Source organism: Coregonus lavaretus, assembly GCF_964263955.1.
Source record: "Coregonus lavaretus genome assembly, chromosome: 3".
Lineage (NCBI taxonomy): Eukaryota > Metazoa > Chordata > Actinopteri > Salmoniformes > Salmonidae > Coregonus > Coregonus lavaretus.
The window spans coordinates 11379935-11398613 of record NC_139990.1 but is presented as its reverse complement, the minus strand read 5'-3'; the positions used below and the strand labels follow the sequence as shown (position 1 = coordinate 11398613).

The following is an 18679-nucleotide window of genomic DNA, read 5'->3' as shown; positions in this document are numbered from 1 at the left end:
ACTGTCAATCTCCCTCGGCCTGGGGCTCCATGCAAGATCTCACCTCGTTGAGTTGCAATGATCATGAGAATGGTGAGGAATCAGGAGGATCTTGTCAATGATCTCAAGGCAGCTGGGACCACAGTCACCAAGAAAACAATTGGTAACACACTAAGCCTTGAAGGACAGAAATCCTGCAGCGCCCGCAAGGTCCCCCTCCTCAAGAAAGCACATATACAGGCCTGTCTGAAGTTTGCCAATGAACATCTGAATGATTCAGAGGAGAACTGGGTGAAAGTGTTGTGGTCAGATGAGACCAAAATCGAGCTCTTTGGCATCAACTCAACTCGCCGTGTTTGGAGGAGGAGGAATGCTGCCTATGACCCCAAGAACACCATCCCCACTATCAAACATGGAGGTGGAAACATTATGCTTTGGGGGTGTTTTTCTGCTAAGGGGACAGGACAACTTCACCGCATCAAAGGGACGATGGACGGGGCCATGTACCGTCAAATCTTGGGTGAGAACCTCCTTCCCTCAGCCAGGGCATTGAAAATGGGTCGTGAATGGGTATTCCAGCATGACAACACAAAACACACGGCCAAGGCAACAAAAGAGTGGCTCAAGAAGAAGCACATTAAGGTCCTGGAGTGGCCTAGCCAGTCTCCAGACCTTAATCCCATAGAAAATCTGTGGAGGGAGCTGAAGGTTTGAGTTGCCAAACGTCAGCCTCGAAACCTTAATGACTTGGAGAAGATCTGCAAAGAGGAGTGGGACAAAATCCCTCCTGAGATGTGTGCAAACCTGGTGGCCAACTACAAGAAACGTCTGACCTCTGATTTCCAACAAGGGTTTTGCCACCAAGTACTAAGTCATGTTTTGCAGAGGGGTCAAATACTTATTTCCCTCATTAAAATGCAAATCAATTTATAACATTTATGACATGCATTTTTCTGTTTTTTGTTGTTGTTATTCTGTCTCTCACTGTTCAAATAAACCTACCATTAAAATTATAGACTGATCATGTCTTTGTCAGTGGGCAAACGTACAAAATCAGCAGGGGATCAAATACTTTTTTCCCTCACTGTATGTGAATGAGCATGAGGATAATTTTCTGCAGTGTGTGTGTGTGTGTGTGAGAGAGGCAGAGAGATAGATATTTAGTCCATAAATAAAACGAGGAACCAGCAACAATACAAGTCTCCTCTGTGCAGCAGCTCTCTGAGTCAGTCTCAGTCTGACTGGGCTGGGGCTTTACACTTATCCTGTCTCTGACTCCATCACTCTTGCTCTCCCTCCCTCCCTCCCTCCCTCCCTCCCTCGTCCTTTTATCCCACTCTCCAACCTCTCCTCCTTTCCTACTCTGCAGCCGTTCATATCTCCCTGTCCCCTGCCCTCGCTTTTGCTATTCCTGAATTCCAGTCCTATCTGCTGTCGTCCTCCCTCTCATTCTCAGTCTCTCTCTTCTGTCCTCCCTCCATCTCTCATCTAGGCTGACTCAGCATCTTCACAGCAGCCGGCCCCTTCCCTTCTCTCCTCTCGACCAATTAGGATCTCTTATTTGGAGAGCAGGGTAAAATCATGCCTTTAAAATCACGATGAATAAAAAATATATAAGGACAGGCGGGACCTGATCCTAGACTTGTTCTTTTGAGATGCTTTGTGAATACAGGCATGTACTGTACACACCAAAGGAGCTCGCTAGGGGATAGGGAGTTCAGTTGTAATTGGACCAGGCTCATATTACTAACTCAATCACACCCTGGTCAAAGTGATTATCCTGCTGATGTCACATCTGTGTTTCTGTCAAACTATGTCATCCTCTTATAATAACATAAAACCCTAAGGGAAATAATAGGATACTTTTAGGGCTGATTTCAGTTTTATTTCACTGGATCCTCTAGTCTAGTGACCTTTTTCTTTGCAGCCCGGTCCAGCCTGAGACTTTCCATGGGCTTAACCCCTGGTGTTATACCAGGGAAGGTATAGAAACATCTAAACTTAAGTAGTTATAATAGATTCACCTCCAGTTGAATGTAATCAACACATCACCTTCAGTGTCTGCTGCAGGGATTCATTCCATGGTTCAGACATAACTGTCTGGGTTTAGGAGATAATTTAGCAAAGAAAACAAGGGCCACATTCCAGTATTTTCCACAGATACCGGTATGAGATATTGGGCTAGTTCGTTTTGCATGGCCCGGTGCCCATGGTGGGTGGAGATTTCACTTACGGACCAATGGAATGGCCTAAAATGTTTAAACTCCGCTCACCCAGGTCACCGGGCCATGCAAAACGAACTTGCCAATTGACACACACAATGGGTGCCCTGACCCCTCCCCCATCTTCTGTTCTAGTCTGGGTGCTCCTCTGACAATGGGCTCCTCCTCCAAGCATACACACAGCCCACTACTAGCGCTAGCCGTCTGTCTAGGCTAAGAAAACAACCAAAAACTGAAGGATCTCCAACTCAATCCCATCACATTGAGAGTCACAAGATAACGAAACACTTGTATTAAACTTATTAGTACAATATTATTAGCTGTTTATTCTAGCTAAATGGCTGAACAATCATGGCTGGCTAGCAGAGTTAGCTAGCGGCAGCTATTATTTTACATTCAAAAGATAAGAACATTTAACACTTTTAAAATTCATGCCTAGTTTGGAGGACATTAGTGGGCTGTTTGAATCAGATTAGCTCAGTTTGGTAAAATTACAGCTAGAAAATACAGGTAACTACCAAAATAATGGAAACACTTGAATAAATGAGGGATACAAAGTATATTGAAAGCAGGTGTGGTTCCTGAGATAATTAAGCAATTAACATCCCATCATGCTTAGGGTCATGTATAAAAATGCCCAGTTGCCCATTATTTTGCTACCATGGCTAGAAGAGATCTCAGTGACTTTAAAATAGGGGTCTCAATGGAGTATAGGGGGTTTAAATGGTGTGTGCGTGTCTCAGTCACCAGATCTCAACCCAATTGAACACTTATGGGCGATTCTGGAGCAGCGCCTGAGACAGCGTTTTCCACCACCACCAACGAAACAACAATTTTTTATTGTATTTTTATTTATTTCACCTTTATTTAACCAGGTAAGCCAGTTGAGAACAGGTTCTCATTTACAACTGCGACCTGGCCAAGATAAAGCCAAGTAGTGCAATAAAAATTATCGTGGAAGAATGGTGTCGCATCGCTCCAATGGAGTTCCAGACACTTGTAGAATAACCCAGGAGCATTGAAACTGTTCCAGTGGCTCGTGGTGGCCCAACGCCCTATTAAGACACTATGATGGCGTTTCCTTTATTTTGGCAGTTACCTGTACCTCTGTTACAGCGGGACTGCCCCCTGCTTCACAAGAAGACTGCGGTGACAGTTCGTTATCCAATGAATAACTTCTTGTTTCTCCCTTCCTAGCCATTTATTGTCCCCACACTGATAATCATCCCTGGCTCGGGATCCCCATATATCCCTGTCTACATCCTATTACCACAAACATTTCTCTCAAACTAGTTAGACAACGATTACCAAAAACAGGATAGGTCGGGGGACAATGGATCTCTGCAGTGTACACCGCAACGTTCCCATGCGCTGCGGTCTCTAACCTTGTAGTTGCTGGAGTTTACCCATCCCGTCAGCTCGTCTACGGTTTTATCCAGCCGTGGTTTGTCTTGCTCCACATCGGTGGACCTCTGCGGGTCGTTCAGGTAGTCTATGAGGTCCTGCCCGACCTGCAGCCTGCGGGTAACGTCTTTCTGCAGGACCTGCTGGTAAAAATAATCCATGTTGTCATGTTCCTCCATTGGGCAGGCAGTGCCGTGTGGCCAGCTCCTTCTGGGGCCAGCCGCAGACGAGAGTGGGTCCTGGCGGGTTGGGTATGGAAAAAGGTTCGCTCCGGTCGGTGGTCTCTTTCTTCTGAGCCGATGACAGTTGCCTGGACGCTTGGGTGACCGCTATTTGACGTTTGATCAACAACAAAACAAACGCCTGTCAAATTAACTTGGCTAGCGCAATCACTTTGTCCAAAACACACACTGCTGCTCAACTTTGATTTCAGCGAAGGATAGCAGAGAATGTTGCTCTCGGATAACTACTTAGCAATAACTTTCTAAAACTTTTGAAAAATAAGACACATTTGCAGTAAAACTAACAGGGTCTGTATCAACACAAAGCTAGCTAAGCTAACGAAGTTAGTCACGCACGGTGGCAACACCTAGTGGATAGCGAGCTATGTGAAGAAAGCAACGTTAGCTAAACTAACAGTTTGCTAGCTAGTTGGCCACAGGCCTGACGCCTAGTTTCGCTTTGTTTTTGTATTCCATAAACTGAAAAACCTCTCCAGGGAGGTGTGTTGTCGAACCCTTGAAAATAAAGTTGCGCCAAAACTTCGAGGGCACGCTCTCCGTTTTCCTTCCGCAGTTCCTGCCTACTTTTAATCCGGGAATAATCGCCCCTACTAAACCGTCTAGCTAAACCCTCCCCCGCTGAAAGCCAGCGCCAACCGGTGACTGCAGTTTACTAGTAGGCGCAGCCGACGAAGGCCGATGAGGTCCTTCGCAGGGTTGCCAGGTATTTGTTATCCTGATAAAACATTAGACTTTCTTCTAAAAAAAACATTACTTCTTTTACAATTAAATATTTATCATGTCTCTTTCTTGACACAAACAAATAACTACTGTACATTTAATTTTGTCTACGTGTTGCATGAAAAGTATTAATATTTTAAGCTGTTTTCTCAGATGTTCAAAATAAATAACATGTACATGTCATACTCAGGTGTAGCCCAAAATTGGACTAATGGAGCCTAATGTTACTTAGTCCACGGACCTTACATGTTCTATTTAAAGGGCAAATTGGCTCTGGAAGCCAAAACAGCCAAATACTCCAACTAAACTAATTAATTCTCATTTGCAGTACGGTTATAGAAACATAAATCCTTCTACTTTACTATATCACATCAAAATAATTTCACAGATGCAAAACACACACTTAATGTACACTGTTTCAACCTGTTAAACTATAAAGGTGTGTATCAATTTAACCTTTTTAAATATTATAATTTCTCGCCAAAATGAAAGATAAGGTCCAAAACTGCACCGCAAGCGATGCATATTAATGTTCAGACCGAGTGTTGCGGCTCTTAACAGAACTCCCCCCTACAGAAGACGCCTTCTTCCAACAACTCTTATGTGTAATGTGATGGAGCTGAGAGTCATGACCAAGGGCTAACTCAGGTGCACATGCAGTAGCTACCTTACATACACTACATGACGAACATCTCATTCCAAAGTCATGGGCATTAATATGGAGTTGGTCCCCGCTTTGCTGCTATAACAGCCTCCACTCCTCTGGGAAGGCTTTCCACTAGATGTTGGAACATTGCTGCAGGGACTTGCTTCCATTCAGCCACAAGAGCATTAGTGAGGTCGGGCACTGATATTGGGCGATTAGGCCTGGCTCGCAGTCGGTGTTCCAGTTCATCCCAAAGGTGTTCGATGTGGTTGAGGTCAGGGCTCTGTGCAGGCCAGTCAAGTTCTTCCACACCGATCTCGACAAACCATTTCTGTGTGGACCTCGCTTTGTGCACGGGGGCATTGTCATGCTGAAACAGGAATGGGCCTTCTCCAAACTGTTGCCACAAAGTTGGAAGCACAGAATTGTCTAGAATGTCATTGTATGCTGTAGCATTAAGATTTCCCTTCACTGGAACTAAGGGGCCTAGCCCGAACCATGAAAAACAGCCCCAGACCATTATTCCTCCTCCCCCAAACTTTACAGTTGGCACTATTCAATGGGGCAGGTAGCGTTCTCCTGGCATCCGCCAAACCCAGATTCATCCGTCGGACTGCCAGAAGGTGAAGCGTGATTCATCACTCCAGAGAATACATTTCCACTGCTCCAGAGTCCAATAGTGGCGAGCTTTACACCACTCCAGCAGATGCTTGGCATTGCGCATGGTGATCTTAGGCTTGTTTGTGGCTGCTCGGTCATGGAAACCTATTTCATGAAGCTCCCTACGAACAGTTATTGTGCTGACTTTGCTTCCAGAGGCAGTTTGGAACTTGGTAGTGAGTGTTGCAACCGATGACAGACGCTTTTTACGCACAACACACTTCAGCGGTCCCGTTCTATGAGCTTGTGTGGCCTACCACTTCGCAGCTGAGCCGTTATACTCCTAGATGTTTCCACTTCACAATAACAGCAATTACAGTTGAACGGGGCAGCTCTAGCCGAACTGACTTGATGGAAAGGTGGCATCCTATGACGGTGCTACGTTTAAAGTCACTGAGCTCTTCAGTAAGGCCATTCTACAGCCAATGTTTGTCTATGGAGATTGCATGGCTATGTGCTCGATTTTATACACCTGTCAGCAACAGGTGTGGCTGAAATAGCCAAAACCACTCATTTGAAGAGGTGTCCACATACTTTTGTATATATAGTGTATGTTAAGTAGTATTCTGTCTTGGTCAAGGAGTTTTACTTTTGTAATTAAATATTTAAAATTGTTGTTTGTTGTAGCCTATTGTCTAATATGACAACAAAAACTCTACCAATGGAACGATTGGTGCTTAGTTAAAAAAATAAATCAATTGTAAGCTCATGAAATACTATTCAATATTCTTCCAAAATCAAGGGGCATATATTGGCTTAAATTGCATTTGAACAGCAGAACAGCATTAGGTTTTATTTCCCTAGGCTTTAGATCAGCGGGTCGGTCTTGTCATGCAAAAGAGACTTGAGCACATACACACAGTACATCCACTGCAACTATCATGCAGATTTGAGTTGCACCAGAAGCAATTTAAGTTAAATGGTCCTAGTACTTTCTTCCCCTTACAGCCCTTGTGTTACTTTATTGAACACATCCAACCTTATCTCCCTTCCCATCAAATTCTCCCACATGGATACCTAGACCCTCACGTTCGGTCCCATATGTAAATTTATCCAACCTGGCAACCCTTCTTTTTCGGCACTGCGCACAACTATCCAGTTTACTGCCTGACGGAAAATCACCAGCCCCGTTACTTATTCATAAGCGAGAAGACATCACGAATTAACTGCAACATCTGGACAGACCCGAAAAATAAGAATAGCTTTATAAAAGTTGAATAGTTAATCTTATTTGAGAAGGAGAGTACAACATATTTTCAATATGCTCCATGCCAGGGCAAGCTAAATAACAACCCCTCCATTACTTTATCTGAATGTGAAAACTGCGGTAATATCACTGCTGCTAAGGGCTATTTCCTAGAGATGGTCAGATTGTGGTAGGTCTATCCCATGGGTATATCCCTAAAGTAATAATTTTACAGTTTATAATTTTTCCACTTATTGGTAAAGGATATTAAACCATACACTCATTTTTATGGAAGTTGGCGGTTTGAATATATTTGATCCTTATTGCAGCCTGGATGAAAATAATCATACTTGTATTTTAAAATATTTTCTCAAAGTAAAATGACCTGAACATGAAGAATATATAAGATATTGTTGATGGGGTCCAGATTTGGCCGTGCATCTCAACCATTGATCAACCTACATGGCTCTCCAGCGACATCTGCTTGGCAGGGTGAGGATTTTACACACACACACAGCCCTGCTCAGAACATTTATTTGAACAAATTCCAATGTAGAGACAGTCAGAGCACGTTTACTATCAGTTACTTTTATTTATGTTATATTTATTTATTCATTTTCTTCAACCTAAAACTCCTGTTAGACCATCTGTCAAAGATAGGCCATTCGTATCACTGCCATGCAGTGAGGTCAGCAGGGTTGGGATCAATTCCATTTTTGAAAAGGAATTGACCCCAACCCTGGAGGTCAGTCAGCTTTACAACCCAGCACCAGCAGCATCTGAGTCAAACACCTATATTATATACTATACATCTCTGTCTGTCTGAGACTCTACACACTGACAGGCCTCGTCCCAAACCCACCGCTGGCCCTGACCCCTTCCCTTAGCCCTGGAACACCTGAAAGCACATGGTATGTAACATGGGTAACATAGCAGTAACATAGCTGTACCTTGCCCTCAAATTGATCTCTAGCCCCGACCTCCTTCCATTAGCCCCAGATCTCAAGGTCCACTTCTGGTAACCACTTCTTAACTCTCCCTTGAACATCTGAAACTTCAGTGTAATTAACAGTAATATAGCTCTACCGTACCCTCGATCTCCATCTTGTAGACTGTGTGAAGTATCTGCCATGTTGCTTGATTCCACTACTCCTGATTTTTTTTTTTTTAAGACGCATGATCATCACTTAGGCTCAAACCTCTCGGTTTCATTTCTTTGAGGGAGACTCAGGAGTTGCTCAGTGGTCAAGGGGCTAGTGGTCAGCTTGGAACCAGGCCTGTGTGTTCCACAGTCACACACACTGCACAGGAGGCCCTGAGTACACATGTTCCAGTGATGTAGCATACAAAAACAACCTGATGCCATCAGATGCTGTGCTTCTGACAGAGACAGTCCATTTCTGTCCAACAGTAACAGTTTGCTTTCATTATTTTCAAAAGGAGAGATACACAGATCTGATCTCCCTCTGGATAGACAAGCATGGACAATTACAATAAGCACTGCAAAAGAGGGAAAATAATAACAACAATTTGTTACTGGCCAACTCCAATCCGAAAGTGAGTTGCCATATTGTAATAATTTTTTTGCCATCATTGCAAAACATTCTCTTTACAAACAAAAACTGAGTCTCAAATGGTAAGTTCTCAGAAAAAACATCAAATGTTCAGTTTTGTACTTCTGGTTTAGTGGTGTCCCCTCCGTAGACCTGAGTCACAGAGGGCTATCCCAGCATCCTCTCTGCTCACACCCAGAATCACTTCACTTTCCAGAATCCTCCTTTTGGCATCCACAGAGCTGGGTGTCCATTGGTCGAAGCAGGTTGACTTACAGCACGGTCGCACAGAGGTGGCGTGTGATTGGTTGAGATGAAGTTCCACCCAGAGTAATGCGTTGTCCAGGGGTGTGGTTAGAAGGGCAAGACGGTCGAAACCTTGCAGATAGAAATGTAACGTATGGAGTTGACACGATTACCAATGCTCGTCGTCACGTCTGTTCTACACAAGTACTTCCATGTGCACGTTCTGTACCATTGCACCTTCCTGAATAACACTGTCCACCATTTTGTGGTTTGTAGTCCTCTGCCTCTTTAGGATCGTCCCCCCTCATCCTCTAGTCCAAGTGTTGGAGAGGAGGGGTCTGGGCTCTGGAAGGGGAGGATAGTGTTGGAGAGGAGGGGTCTGGAAGGGGAGGATAGTGTTGGAGAGGAGAGGTCTGGAAGGGGAGGATAGTGTTGGAGAGGAGGGGTCTGGAAGGGGAGGATAGTGTTGGAGAGGAGGGGTCTGGAAGGGGAGGATAGTGTTGGAGAGGAGAGGTCTGGAAGGGGAGGATAGTGTTGGAGAGGAGAGGTCTGGAAGGGGAGGATAGTATTGGAGAGGAGGGGTCTGGAAGGGGAGGATAGTGTTGGAGAGGAGGGGTCTGGAAGGGGAGGATAGTGTTGGAGAGGAGGGGTCTGGAAGGGGAGGATAGTGTTGGAGAGGAGAGGTCTGGAAGGGGAGGATAGTGTTGGAGAGGAGAGGTCTGGAAGGGGAGGATAGTATTGGAGAGGAGGGGTCTGGAAGGGGAGGATAGTGTTGGAGAGGAGGGGTCTGGAAGGGGAGGATAGTGTTGGAGAGGAGGGGTCTGGAAGGTGAGGGTGGCTAGACTCACAGAGTTCTGTCAGAGAAAAAAGACCCCTCACACTCCCCTCCCTCCACCCGAGTAGGAGACTGCGTTGCAGATCAGCAAGAATCCAACTGATCAATTATCAGTATTGAACAATCAGTCTGTATTGATCAGAGACCAGTGGTGACCAGTAGGTCCAGGGTGTTGACCAGGGTCGTGTTCAGGAAGTCAGACTGTAGAAAAACATTTCTCCACAGAATTATATATATTTTTGTTTATCATTGGAAAAGTTCAGAACCTCTCATTTTTGAATAACCTTATTCTGTTTACTGCCTACTGAACAAGACCATGTGGTTATAGGGTCCAGGGTGTTGTGTTGTAGTCATGGTGGTGTTCAGAGTGTTGTGTAGTAGTCATGGTGGTGTTCCGGGTGTTGTGGTGTAGTCATGGTGGTGTTCAGGGTGTTGTGTTGTAGCCATGGTGGTGTTCAGAGTGTTGTGTAGTAGTCATGGTGGGGTTCAGGGTGTTATGTTGTAGCCATGGTGGTGTTCAGGGTGTTGTGTTGTAGTCATGGTGGTGTTCAGGGTGTTGTGTTGTGGTATAGTCATGGTGGGGTCCAGGGTGTTGAGTAGTATTCATGGTGGTGTTCAGGGTGTTGTGTTGTGGTGTAGTCGTGGTGGGGTCCAGGGTGTTGTGGTGTAGTTGTGGTGGGGTCCAGGGTGTTGTGGTGTAGTCATGGTGGGGTCCAGGGTGTTGTGTAGTAGTCATGGTGGTGTTCAGAGTGTTGTGTTGTAGTCATGGTGGTGTTCAGGGTGTTGTGTTGTAGTCATGGTGGTGTTCAGGGTGTTGTGTTGTAGTCATGGTGGTGTTCAGGGTGTTGTGTTGTGGTATAGTCATGGTGGGGTCTAGGGTGTTGTGTAGTATTCATGGTGGTGTTCAGGGTGTTGTGTTGTGGTGTAGTCGTGGTGGGGTCCAGGGTGTTGTGGTGTAGTTGTGGTGGGGTCCAGGGTGTTGTGGTGTAGTTGTGGTGGGGTCCAGGGTGTTGTGGTGTAGTCATGGTGGGGTCCAGGGTGTTGTGGTGTAGTTGTGGTGGGGTTCAGGGTGTTGTGGTGTAGTTGTGGTGGGGTCCAGGGTGTTGTGGTGTAGTTGTGGTGGGGTCCAGGGTGTTGTGGTGTAGTTGTGGTGGGGTCCAGGGTGTTGTGGTGTAGTTGTGGTGGGGTTCAGGGTGTTGTGGTGTAGTCGGGGTGGGGTCCAGGGTGTTGTGGTGTAGTTGTGGTGGGGTCCAGGGTGTTGTGGTGTAGTTGTGGTGGGGTTCAGGGTGTTGTGGTGTAGTCGTGGTGGGGTCCAGGGTGTTGTGGTGTAGTTGTGGTGGGGTTCAGGGTGTTGTGGTGTAGTTGTGGTGGGGTCCAGGGTGTTGTGGTGTAGTTGTGGTGGGGTTCAGGGTGTTGTGGTGTAGTCGTGGTGGGGTCCAGGGTGTTGTGGTGTAGTTGTGGTGGGGTTCAGGGTGTTGTGGTGTAGTTGTGGTGGGGTTCAGGGTGTTGTGGTGTAGTCGTGGTGGGGTCCAGGGTGTTGTGGTGTAGTCATGGTGGGGTCCAGGGTGTTGTGTTGTAGTCATGGTGGTGTTCAGGGTGTTGTGTTGTAGTCATGGTGGTGTTCAGCGTGTTTTGTTGTAGTCATGGTGGTGTTCAGGGTGTTGTGTTGTAGTCATGGTGGGGTTCAGGGTGTTGTGTTGTAGTCATGGTGGGGTTCAGGGTGTTGTGTTGTGGTGTAGTCATGGTGGGGTTCAGGGTGTTGTGTTGTAGTCATGGTGGTGTTCAGGGTGTGTGTTGTGTTGTAGTCATGGTGGGGTTCAGGGTGTTGTGTTGTGGTGTAGTCATGGTGGGGTTCAGGGTGTTGTGTTGTAGTCATGGTGGTGTTCAGGGTGTTGTGTTGTAGTCATGGTGGTGTTCAGGGTGTGTGTTGTGTTGTAGTCATGGTGGGGTTCAGGGTGTGTGTTGTGTTGTAGTCATGGTGGTGTTCAGGGTGTTGTAGTCATGGTGGGGTTCAGGGAGTGTGTTGTAGTCATGGTGGGGTTCAGGGTGTTGTGTTGTGGTGTAGTCATGGTGGGGTTCAGGGTGTTGTGTTGTGGTGTAGTCATGGTGGGGTTCAGGGTGTTGTGTTGTGGTGTGGTGTAGTCATGGTGGTGTTCAGGGTGTTGTGTTGTAGTCATGGTGGTGTTCAGGGTGTTGTGTTGTAGTCATGGTGGTGTTCAGGGTGTGTGTTGTGTTGTAGTCATGGTGGGGTTCAGGGTGTGTGTTGTGTTGTAGTCATGGTGGGGTTCAGGGTGTGTGTTGTGTTGTAGTCATGGTGGTGTTCAGGGTGTTGTGTTGTAGTCATGGTGGGGTTCAGGGTGTGTGTTGTGTTGTAGTCATGGTGGGGTTCAGGGTGTTGTGTTGTGGTGTAGTCATGGTGGGGTTCAGGGTGTTGTGGTGTAGTCATGGTGGGGTTCAGGGTGTTGTGGTGTAGTCATGGTGAGGTTCAGGGTGTTGTGTTGTGGTGTAGTCATGGTGGGGTTCAGGGTGTTGTGTTGTGGTGTAGTCATGGTGGGGTTCAGGGTATTGTGTTGTGTTGTAGTCATGGTGGGGTTCAGGGTGTTGTGGTGTAGTCATGGTGGGATTCAGAGTGTTGTGTTGTAGTCATGGTGGGGTTCAGGGTGTAGTTGTGGTGGGGTTCAGGGTGTTGTAGTTGTGGTGGGGTTCAGGGTCTGTCTCATCATGCGGGGATCTGGTGGGTTATTGTTGTGTTGGGGGGGTGGGTCACAGCAGTAGGACCTGCAGGCAGAGCTGACCCCCCCTGGCCCTCCACTGTCAGAGGATGATGCAGCAGCGACACATCCTCTGGCCCCCGCCGTGCACCGAAGGAGGGGGTGTCACCGGGGCAAAGTAGGCGTGGACTTTTATCTCTGGGAGATGAGCCTGTAAGGAGACGGAGGAGCAACGTCATTCCCAATGTAGCATACACATCCAACAATATTTCACACTGTTGTATATTCTCCCATGTATTTCATATGACAGCCTGCAACGTTGCAATAAACTATATAGGAGTATAATACAACAGTGTGCAGGTAATTCTATTATTTCTATAGGAGCAACATCAGCCTCAGTAAACTACAACTCCCACCAGGCCATGCAGGAGCTTTGACATTACAGCCACAGTGATGCAGCTTGGGAGATGTAGTGCAGTAAGGGAGTCATGGTGATGACTGACCCGTATGCGTTTGATGCCGGCCCTGGTGACCTGCTGGCAGTCGTAGAGTTCTATCCTCTCCAGACGGTGGCAGTTCTTCAGGTGCTCCAGAGTCACATCTGTGATCAGAGGGCAGTTATCCAACTCCACCACTGTGAGGCGCTCCTGTCCACACACACTGCTGCTCAGCGCCCTGATACCATCGTCTGTTATCAACTCACAGTGGGAGAGAGACTGGTGGAGAGGATAGACAGTAGAAACTATATTACATACTGTAATGTACACACGCGCACATGCACACAAACTTTGAGAGGGGGAGTTACGAATGAAGACACACACACACACAAATAAGTACCAGTGCTTGCAGGCGAGGGCAGTGAATAGCGAGCTGGACTAGGGTGTTGTCAGTCACCTGTGAGAGGAGAGAGACTAAATCAACCCCAGTTACAGTACATATAATCAGACAGGCTCAACCAATCTCTGATTGAATACAACTGTAGATTGAGTCTATGAGAAAAGAACCCCATGAAATCTTACCAAAATACATTCTTCTAAATCCATTTTTTCCATCTCATGACAATTCTGTTGAAACAAAAGACACATTGTGTCAGCATTTCAGGGTTCGAAACACACAGATCAAGACATAATAAAAGTGACGAAGGAGAAAGAGAGGAGACAGAGACAGAGAGAGAGAGGCACTTACCCTGGCCAGTACAGTAAACCCAGCGTCTGTAACCTGTGAACATCGCGCAGCCTCCAAGATCCTGACACACAGACCCAAGCATTGGTTATGCATTGGTTTAGTGTATGTATTGGGTGTTTATCAGTAGACCTAATCCACAATTACAAGAAAGGGACACATTTCCCATTTCTTACTTGAGTCGGGGGCAGTTGAGACCCAGAGCAGTGAGAGAGGCGTCTGTAATGTTACTGCAGCCAGAGACACACAGGATCTGCATCTTGTGGCACCCTCGACACAGACTGACCAAGCCATCATCGGTTATCTGCTGTTAACAAACACACACACCACACACACATTACGCGCGCATGCGCTCTCTCTTACTACACACTACACACGCACGCAATCACTAATAGTGCCTTCAGAAAGTATTCACACCCCTTGACTTCCACATTTTGTTGTGTTACAAGGTGGGACTCAAATTGATTTAATTGTCATTTTTTGTGAACAATCTACACAAAATACTAATGTGAAAGTGGGAGAAATAATCTATAAAAAATTTAAATAAATTTAAAAAAAAACACCAATATCTTGATTACAAGTATTCAACCCCTTGAGTCAATACATGTTAGAATCACCTTTGGCAGCGATTACAGCTGTGAGTCTTTCTGGGTAAGTCTAAGAGCTTTGCACACCTGCATTGTACAATATTAGCATACTTTTTAAAATTCTTCAAGCTCTGTCAAGTTGGTTGTTGATCATTGCTAGACAGCCATTTCCAAGTCTTGCCATAGATTTTCAAGCCGATTTAAGTCAAAACTGTAACTAGGCCATTCCGGAACGTTCAATGTCGTCTTGGTAAGCAACTCCAGTGTATATTTGGCCTTGTGTTTTAGGTTATTGTCCTGCTGAAAGGTAAATTTTTCTCCCAGTGTCTGTTGGAAAGCAGACTGAACAAGGTTTTCCTCTAAGATTTTGCCTGTGCTTCGCTCTATTCCGTTTATTATTATTATGCTAAAAACTCCCTAGTCCTTGCCGATGACAAGCATAACCATAACATGATGCAGTCATCACCATGCTTAAAAATATGAAGAGTGGTACTCAGTGATGTGTTGGATTTACCCCAAACATAACACTTTGTAGTCAGGTTATAAAGTTAATTTCTTTGCAGTTTTTCTTTAGTGCCTTATTGCAAACAGGATGCATGTTTTGGAATATTTGTATTCTGTACAGGCTTCCTTCTTTAGTTAGGTTAGTATTGTGAAGTAACTACAATGCTGTTGATCCATCCTCCGTTTTCTCCTATCACAACCATTAAACTCTGTAACTGTTTTAAGTCACCATTGGCCTCATGGTGAAATCCCTGAGTGGTTTCCTTCCTCGCCGGCAACTGAGTTAGGAAGGAGGCCTGTATCTTTGTAGTGACTGGGTGTATTGATACACCATCCAAAGTGTAATTAACTTGCTCAAAAGGATATTCAATGTCAGTTTTTTTGTTTTATTACCCATCTACCAATAGGTGCCCTTCTTTGCGATGCAATGGAAAACAATGCAAATAATCAGGGAAGCCATGATTAGCTGTTCATGTGTCTTATGGCTTGGTTGTAGAAGCTGTTAAGAAGCCTTTTGGACCTAGACTTGGTGCTCCGGTACCGCTTGCCATGCGGTAGCAGAGAGAACAGTCTATGACTAGGGTGGCTGGAGTCTTTGATAATTCTTAGGGCCTTCCTCTGACATCGCCTGGTATAAAGGTCCTGGATGACAGGAAGCTTGGCCCCAGTGATGTACTGGGCCGTACGCACTACCCTCTGTAGTGCGTTGCGGTCGGAGGCCGAGCAGTTGCCAAACCAGGCGGTGATGCAACCAGTCAGGATGCTCTCGATGGTGCAGCTGTAGAACCTTTTGAGGATCTGAGGACCCATGCCAAATCTTTTCAGTCTCCTGAGGGGGAATAGTCTTTGTCGTGCCCTCTTCACGACTGTATTGGTGTGTTTGGACCATGATAGTTTGTTGGTGATGTGGACACCAAGGAACTTGAAGCTCTCAACCTGTTCCACTACAGCCCCATCGATGAGAATGGGGGAGTGCTCAGTCCTCTTTTTTTTCCTGTAGTCCACAATCATCTCCTTTGTCTTGATCACGTTGAGGGAGAGGTTGTTATCGTGGCACCACACGGCCAGGTCTCTGACCTCCTCCCTATAGGCTGTCTCATCGTTGTCGGTGATCACGCCTACCACTGTTGTGTCGTCGGCAAACTTAATGATGGTGTTGGAGTCGTGCCTGGCCATGCAGTCATGGGTGAACAGGGAGTACAGGAGGGGACTGAGCACGCACCCCTGAGGGGCCCCCGTGTTGAGGATCAACGTGGCAGATGTGTTGTTACCTACCCTTACCACCTGGGGGCGGCCCGTCAGGAAGTCCAGGATCCAGTTGCAGAGGGAGGTGTTTAGTCCCAGGGTCCTTAGCTTAGTGATGAGCTTTGAGGGCCCTATGGTGTTGAACGCTGAGCTGTAGTCAATGAATAGCATTCTCACGTAGGTGTTCCTCTTGTCCAGGTGGGAAAGGGCAGTGTGGAGTGCAATAGAGATTGCATCATCTGTGGATCTGTTGGGGCGGTATGCAAATTGGAGTGGGTCTAGGGTTTCTGGGATAATGGTGTTAATGTGAGCCATGACCAGCCTTTCAAAGCACTTCATGGCTACAGACGTGAGTGCTATGGGTCGGTAGTCATTTAGGCAGGTTATCTTAGTGTTCTTGGGCACAGGGACTATGGTGGTAATCCGTCTGGCCCTGCGGCCTTGTGAATGTTGACCTGCTTAAAAGTCTTACTCACATCGGCTACGGAGAGTGTGATCACATAGTCATCCGGAACAGCTGATGCTCTCATGCATGCTTCAGTGTTGCTTGCCTCGAAGCGAGCATAGAAGTGATTTAGCTCATCTTGTAGGCTTGTGTCCCTGGGCAGCTCACGGCTGTGCTTCCCTTTGTAGTTTAATCGGTGTTTGAAATTCACTGCTCGCCTGAGGGACCCTACAGATAATTGTATGTGTGGGGTACAGAGATGAGGTAGTCATTCAAAAATGTTGTTAAACACTATTATTGCACACAGAGTCCATGCAACTTATTATGTGACTTGTTAAGCAAATTTCTACTCATGAATTTATTTAGGCTTGCCATAGCAAAGGGGTTGAATACTTATTGACTAAAGACATTTCAGCTTTTAATTCTTAATTACATTTGTAAATATTTTGATAAACATAATTCCACTTTGACATTATAATCTCAATTTAATCAATTTTAAATTCAGGCTGTAAAACAACAAAATGTGGCAAAAGTCAAGGGGGTGTGAATCTCCTGCTTATAAATAACACACAGTACACACACATTTTCTGTCTTTCAATGCCTACTAATGTATACACACACTCTCTCCATCTCTCTCTCTCTCTCCGTCTTACTGAGCAGGACTGCATGTTGATAGTGGTTAGTTCAGGACAGTGTTTCTGGAGGTGTTTCAGTGCTCCGTCCTCCAACTGTAGAGAACACAACACAAAGAAACCAATCACTACCGATAATCAATACAATCATATGTATGTATGTGTGTGTGTGTGTGTGTGTGTGTACCTGTGTGCAGCCGCGTAGGAACAGGCCTCGTAGGTTGTTACAGCCTCGGGCCAGAGCCTCGATGCCATCTCTGGTGATCTGGTCACACCACGACAGGTTCAACATCTCCAACATACGACAGCCATCACTAAAGGGGAGACACACATTTACACACACACACCAGTGGAGGCTGCTGAGGGGTCAATGGCTCCATTGACTCCATTCCAGCCATTACTATGAGCCGTCCTCCCCTCAGCAGCCTCCACTGACTCACACCCTGTTTTCTAACTATACTAAACAAAAATATAAACGCAACATGTAAATTGTTGGTCCCATGCTTCATGAAGTGAAATAAAAGATCCCAGAAATGTTCCATATGCACAAAACGCTTATTTCTCTCCAATTTGGTGCACAAATGTATTTACGTCCCTGATAGTGAGCATTTCTCCTTTGCCAAGATAATTAATCCACCTGACAAGTGTGGCATATCATGAAGCTGATTAAACAGCATGATCATTAAACAGGTGCACCTTGTGCTTGGGACAATAAAAGCCACTCTAAAATCTGCAGTTTTGTCACACAACACAATGCCACTTGTCTCAAGTTTTGAGGGAGCATGCAATTAGCATGCTGACTGCAGGAATGTCGGTCGGCCAGAGCTGTTGCCATCCAACCGGCCTCTCAACCGCAGACCACGTGTAACCACACCAGCCCAGGACCGCCACATCCGGCTTCTTCACCTGCGGGATCGTCTGAGACCAGCCACCCGGACAGCTGATGAAACTGTGGAGTATTTCTGTCTGTAATAAAACCCTTTTGCGGGGAAAAACTCATTCTGATTGGCTGGGCCTGGCTCCCCAGTAGGTAGGCCTGGCTCCCAAGTGGGTGGGACTATGCCCTCCCAGGCCCACCGATGGCTGCGCCCCTGCCCAGTCATGTTAAATCCATAGATTTAGGCCTAATGATTTTATTTCAATTGACTGATTTCCTTATATGAACTGTAACTGAGTAAAATTGTTGAAATTGTTGCATTTATATTTTTGTCCAGTATATTTGGATGTATTACACTGCACGTTACTGTTTCAACTGGGATTTATTTACCTGGTATTTACTAGAAAATGATATGGTGACAATGGGTAATTTGTGTTTCCTGGTACTAAATGATGCTTGTAGTGATGAATCCCAAAGAAACAAACATGTAATTTATTGGTGATTACTATGTAATTACCATTTGACCCTTAGAGTAAATACCTTGTAATTTCTGTACCGTAAAATAAACTGCAACCCTTGGCCAAAAGTAGTGCACTATATAGGGAATAGGGTGCCATTTCAGACACTTACCTGAGAGCTTTGAGGGAGTTGTTGGTAACAGACACACAGGAGGTGAGGTCCAGCTGTTTGAGTTTGCAGCAAAACTTGGAGAGGCTGAGACAGGTGCTGTCTGTGATCTTAGTGCAGCCGTTCAGGTTCAACACCTCAATGTTACGGCAGTTCTGGGAAAACGTCCTGACAGG

The 18679-nt window shown here is 45.9% G+C and overlaps 2 protein-coding genes across 5 annotated transcripts in view; both read right to left on the bottom strand.

Moving 5' to 3' along the window:
* clasp2 (cytoplasmic linker associated protein 2) overlaps positions 1-4446 on the bottom strand; it is a 66429-nt gene extending 61983 nt beyond the window's left edge. For all 3 annotated transcript variants that reach the window (XM_084158497.1, XM_084158495.1, XM_084158496.1), the window contains exon 1: positions 3587-4446. In XM_084158497.1, the coding sequence (XP_084014623.1) occupies positions 3587-3784 (198 nt within the window). In that variant the 5' untranslated portion in view covers positions 3785-4446. The remainder of the gene's footprint in view (positions 1-3586) is intronic.
* Positions 4447-7627: 3181 nt separating this feature from the next.
* Positions 7628-18679, bottom strand: part of fbxl2 (F-box and leucine-rich repeat protein 2) — a 42450-nt gene continuing 31398 nt past the window's right edge. The window contains exons 6-14 of one of the 2 annotated variants that reach the window (XM_084152092.1): positions 18507-18671; positions 17187-17313; positions 17021-17095; positions 13763-13893; positions 13590-13650; positions 13424-13468; positions 13242-13298; positions 12908-13120; positions 7628-12615 (exon numbers count right to left, since the gene is read on the bottom strand). In XM_084152092.1, the coding sequence (XP_084008218.1) occupies positions 12508-12615; positions 12908-13120; positions 13242-13298; positions 13424-13468; positions 13590-13650; positions 13763-13893; positions 17021-17095; positions 17187-17313; positions 18507-18671 (982 nt within the window). In that variant the 3' untranslated portion in view covers positions 7628-12507. The remainder of the gene's footprint in view (positions 12616-12907; positions 13121-13241; positions 13299-13423; positions 13469-13589; positions 13651-13762; positions 13894-17020; positions 17096-17186; positions 17314-18506; positions 18672-18679) is intronic. The other variant, XM_084152093.1, reaches the window with a different exon arrangement.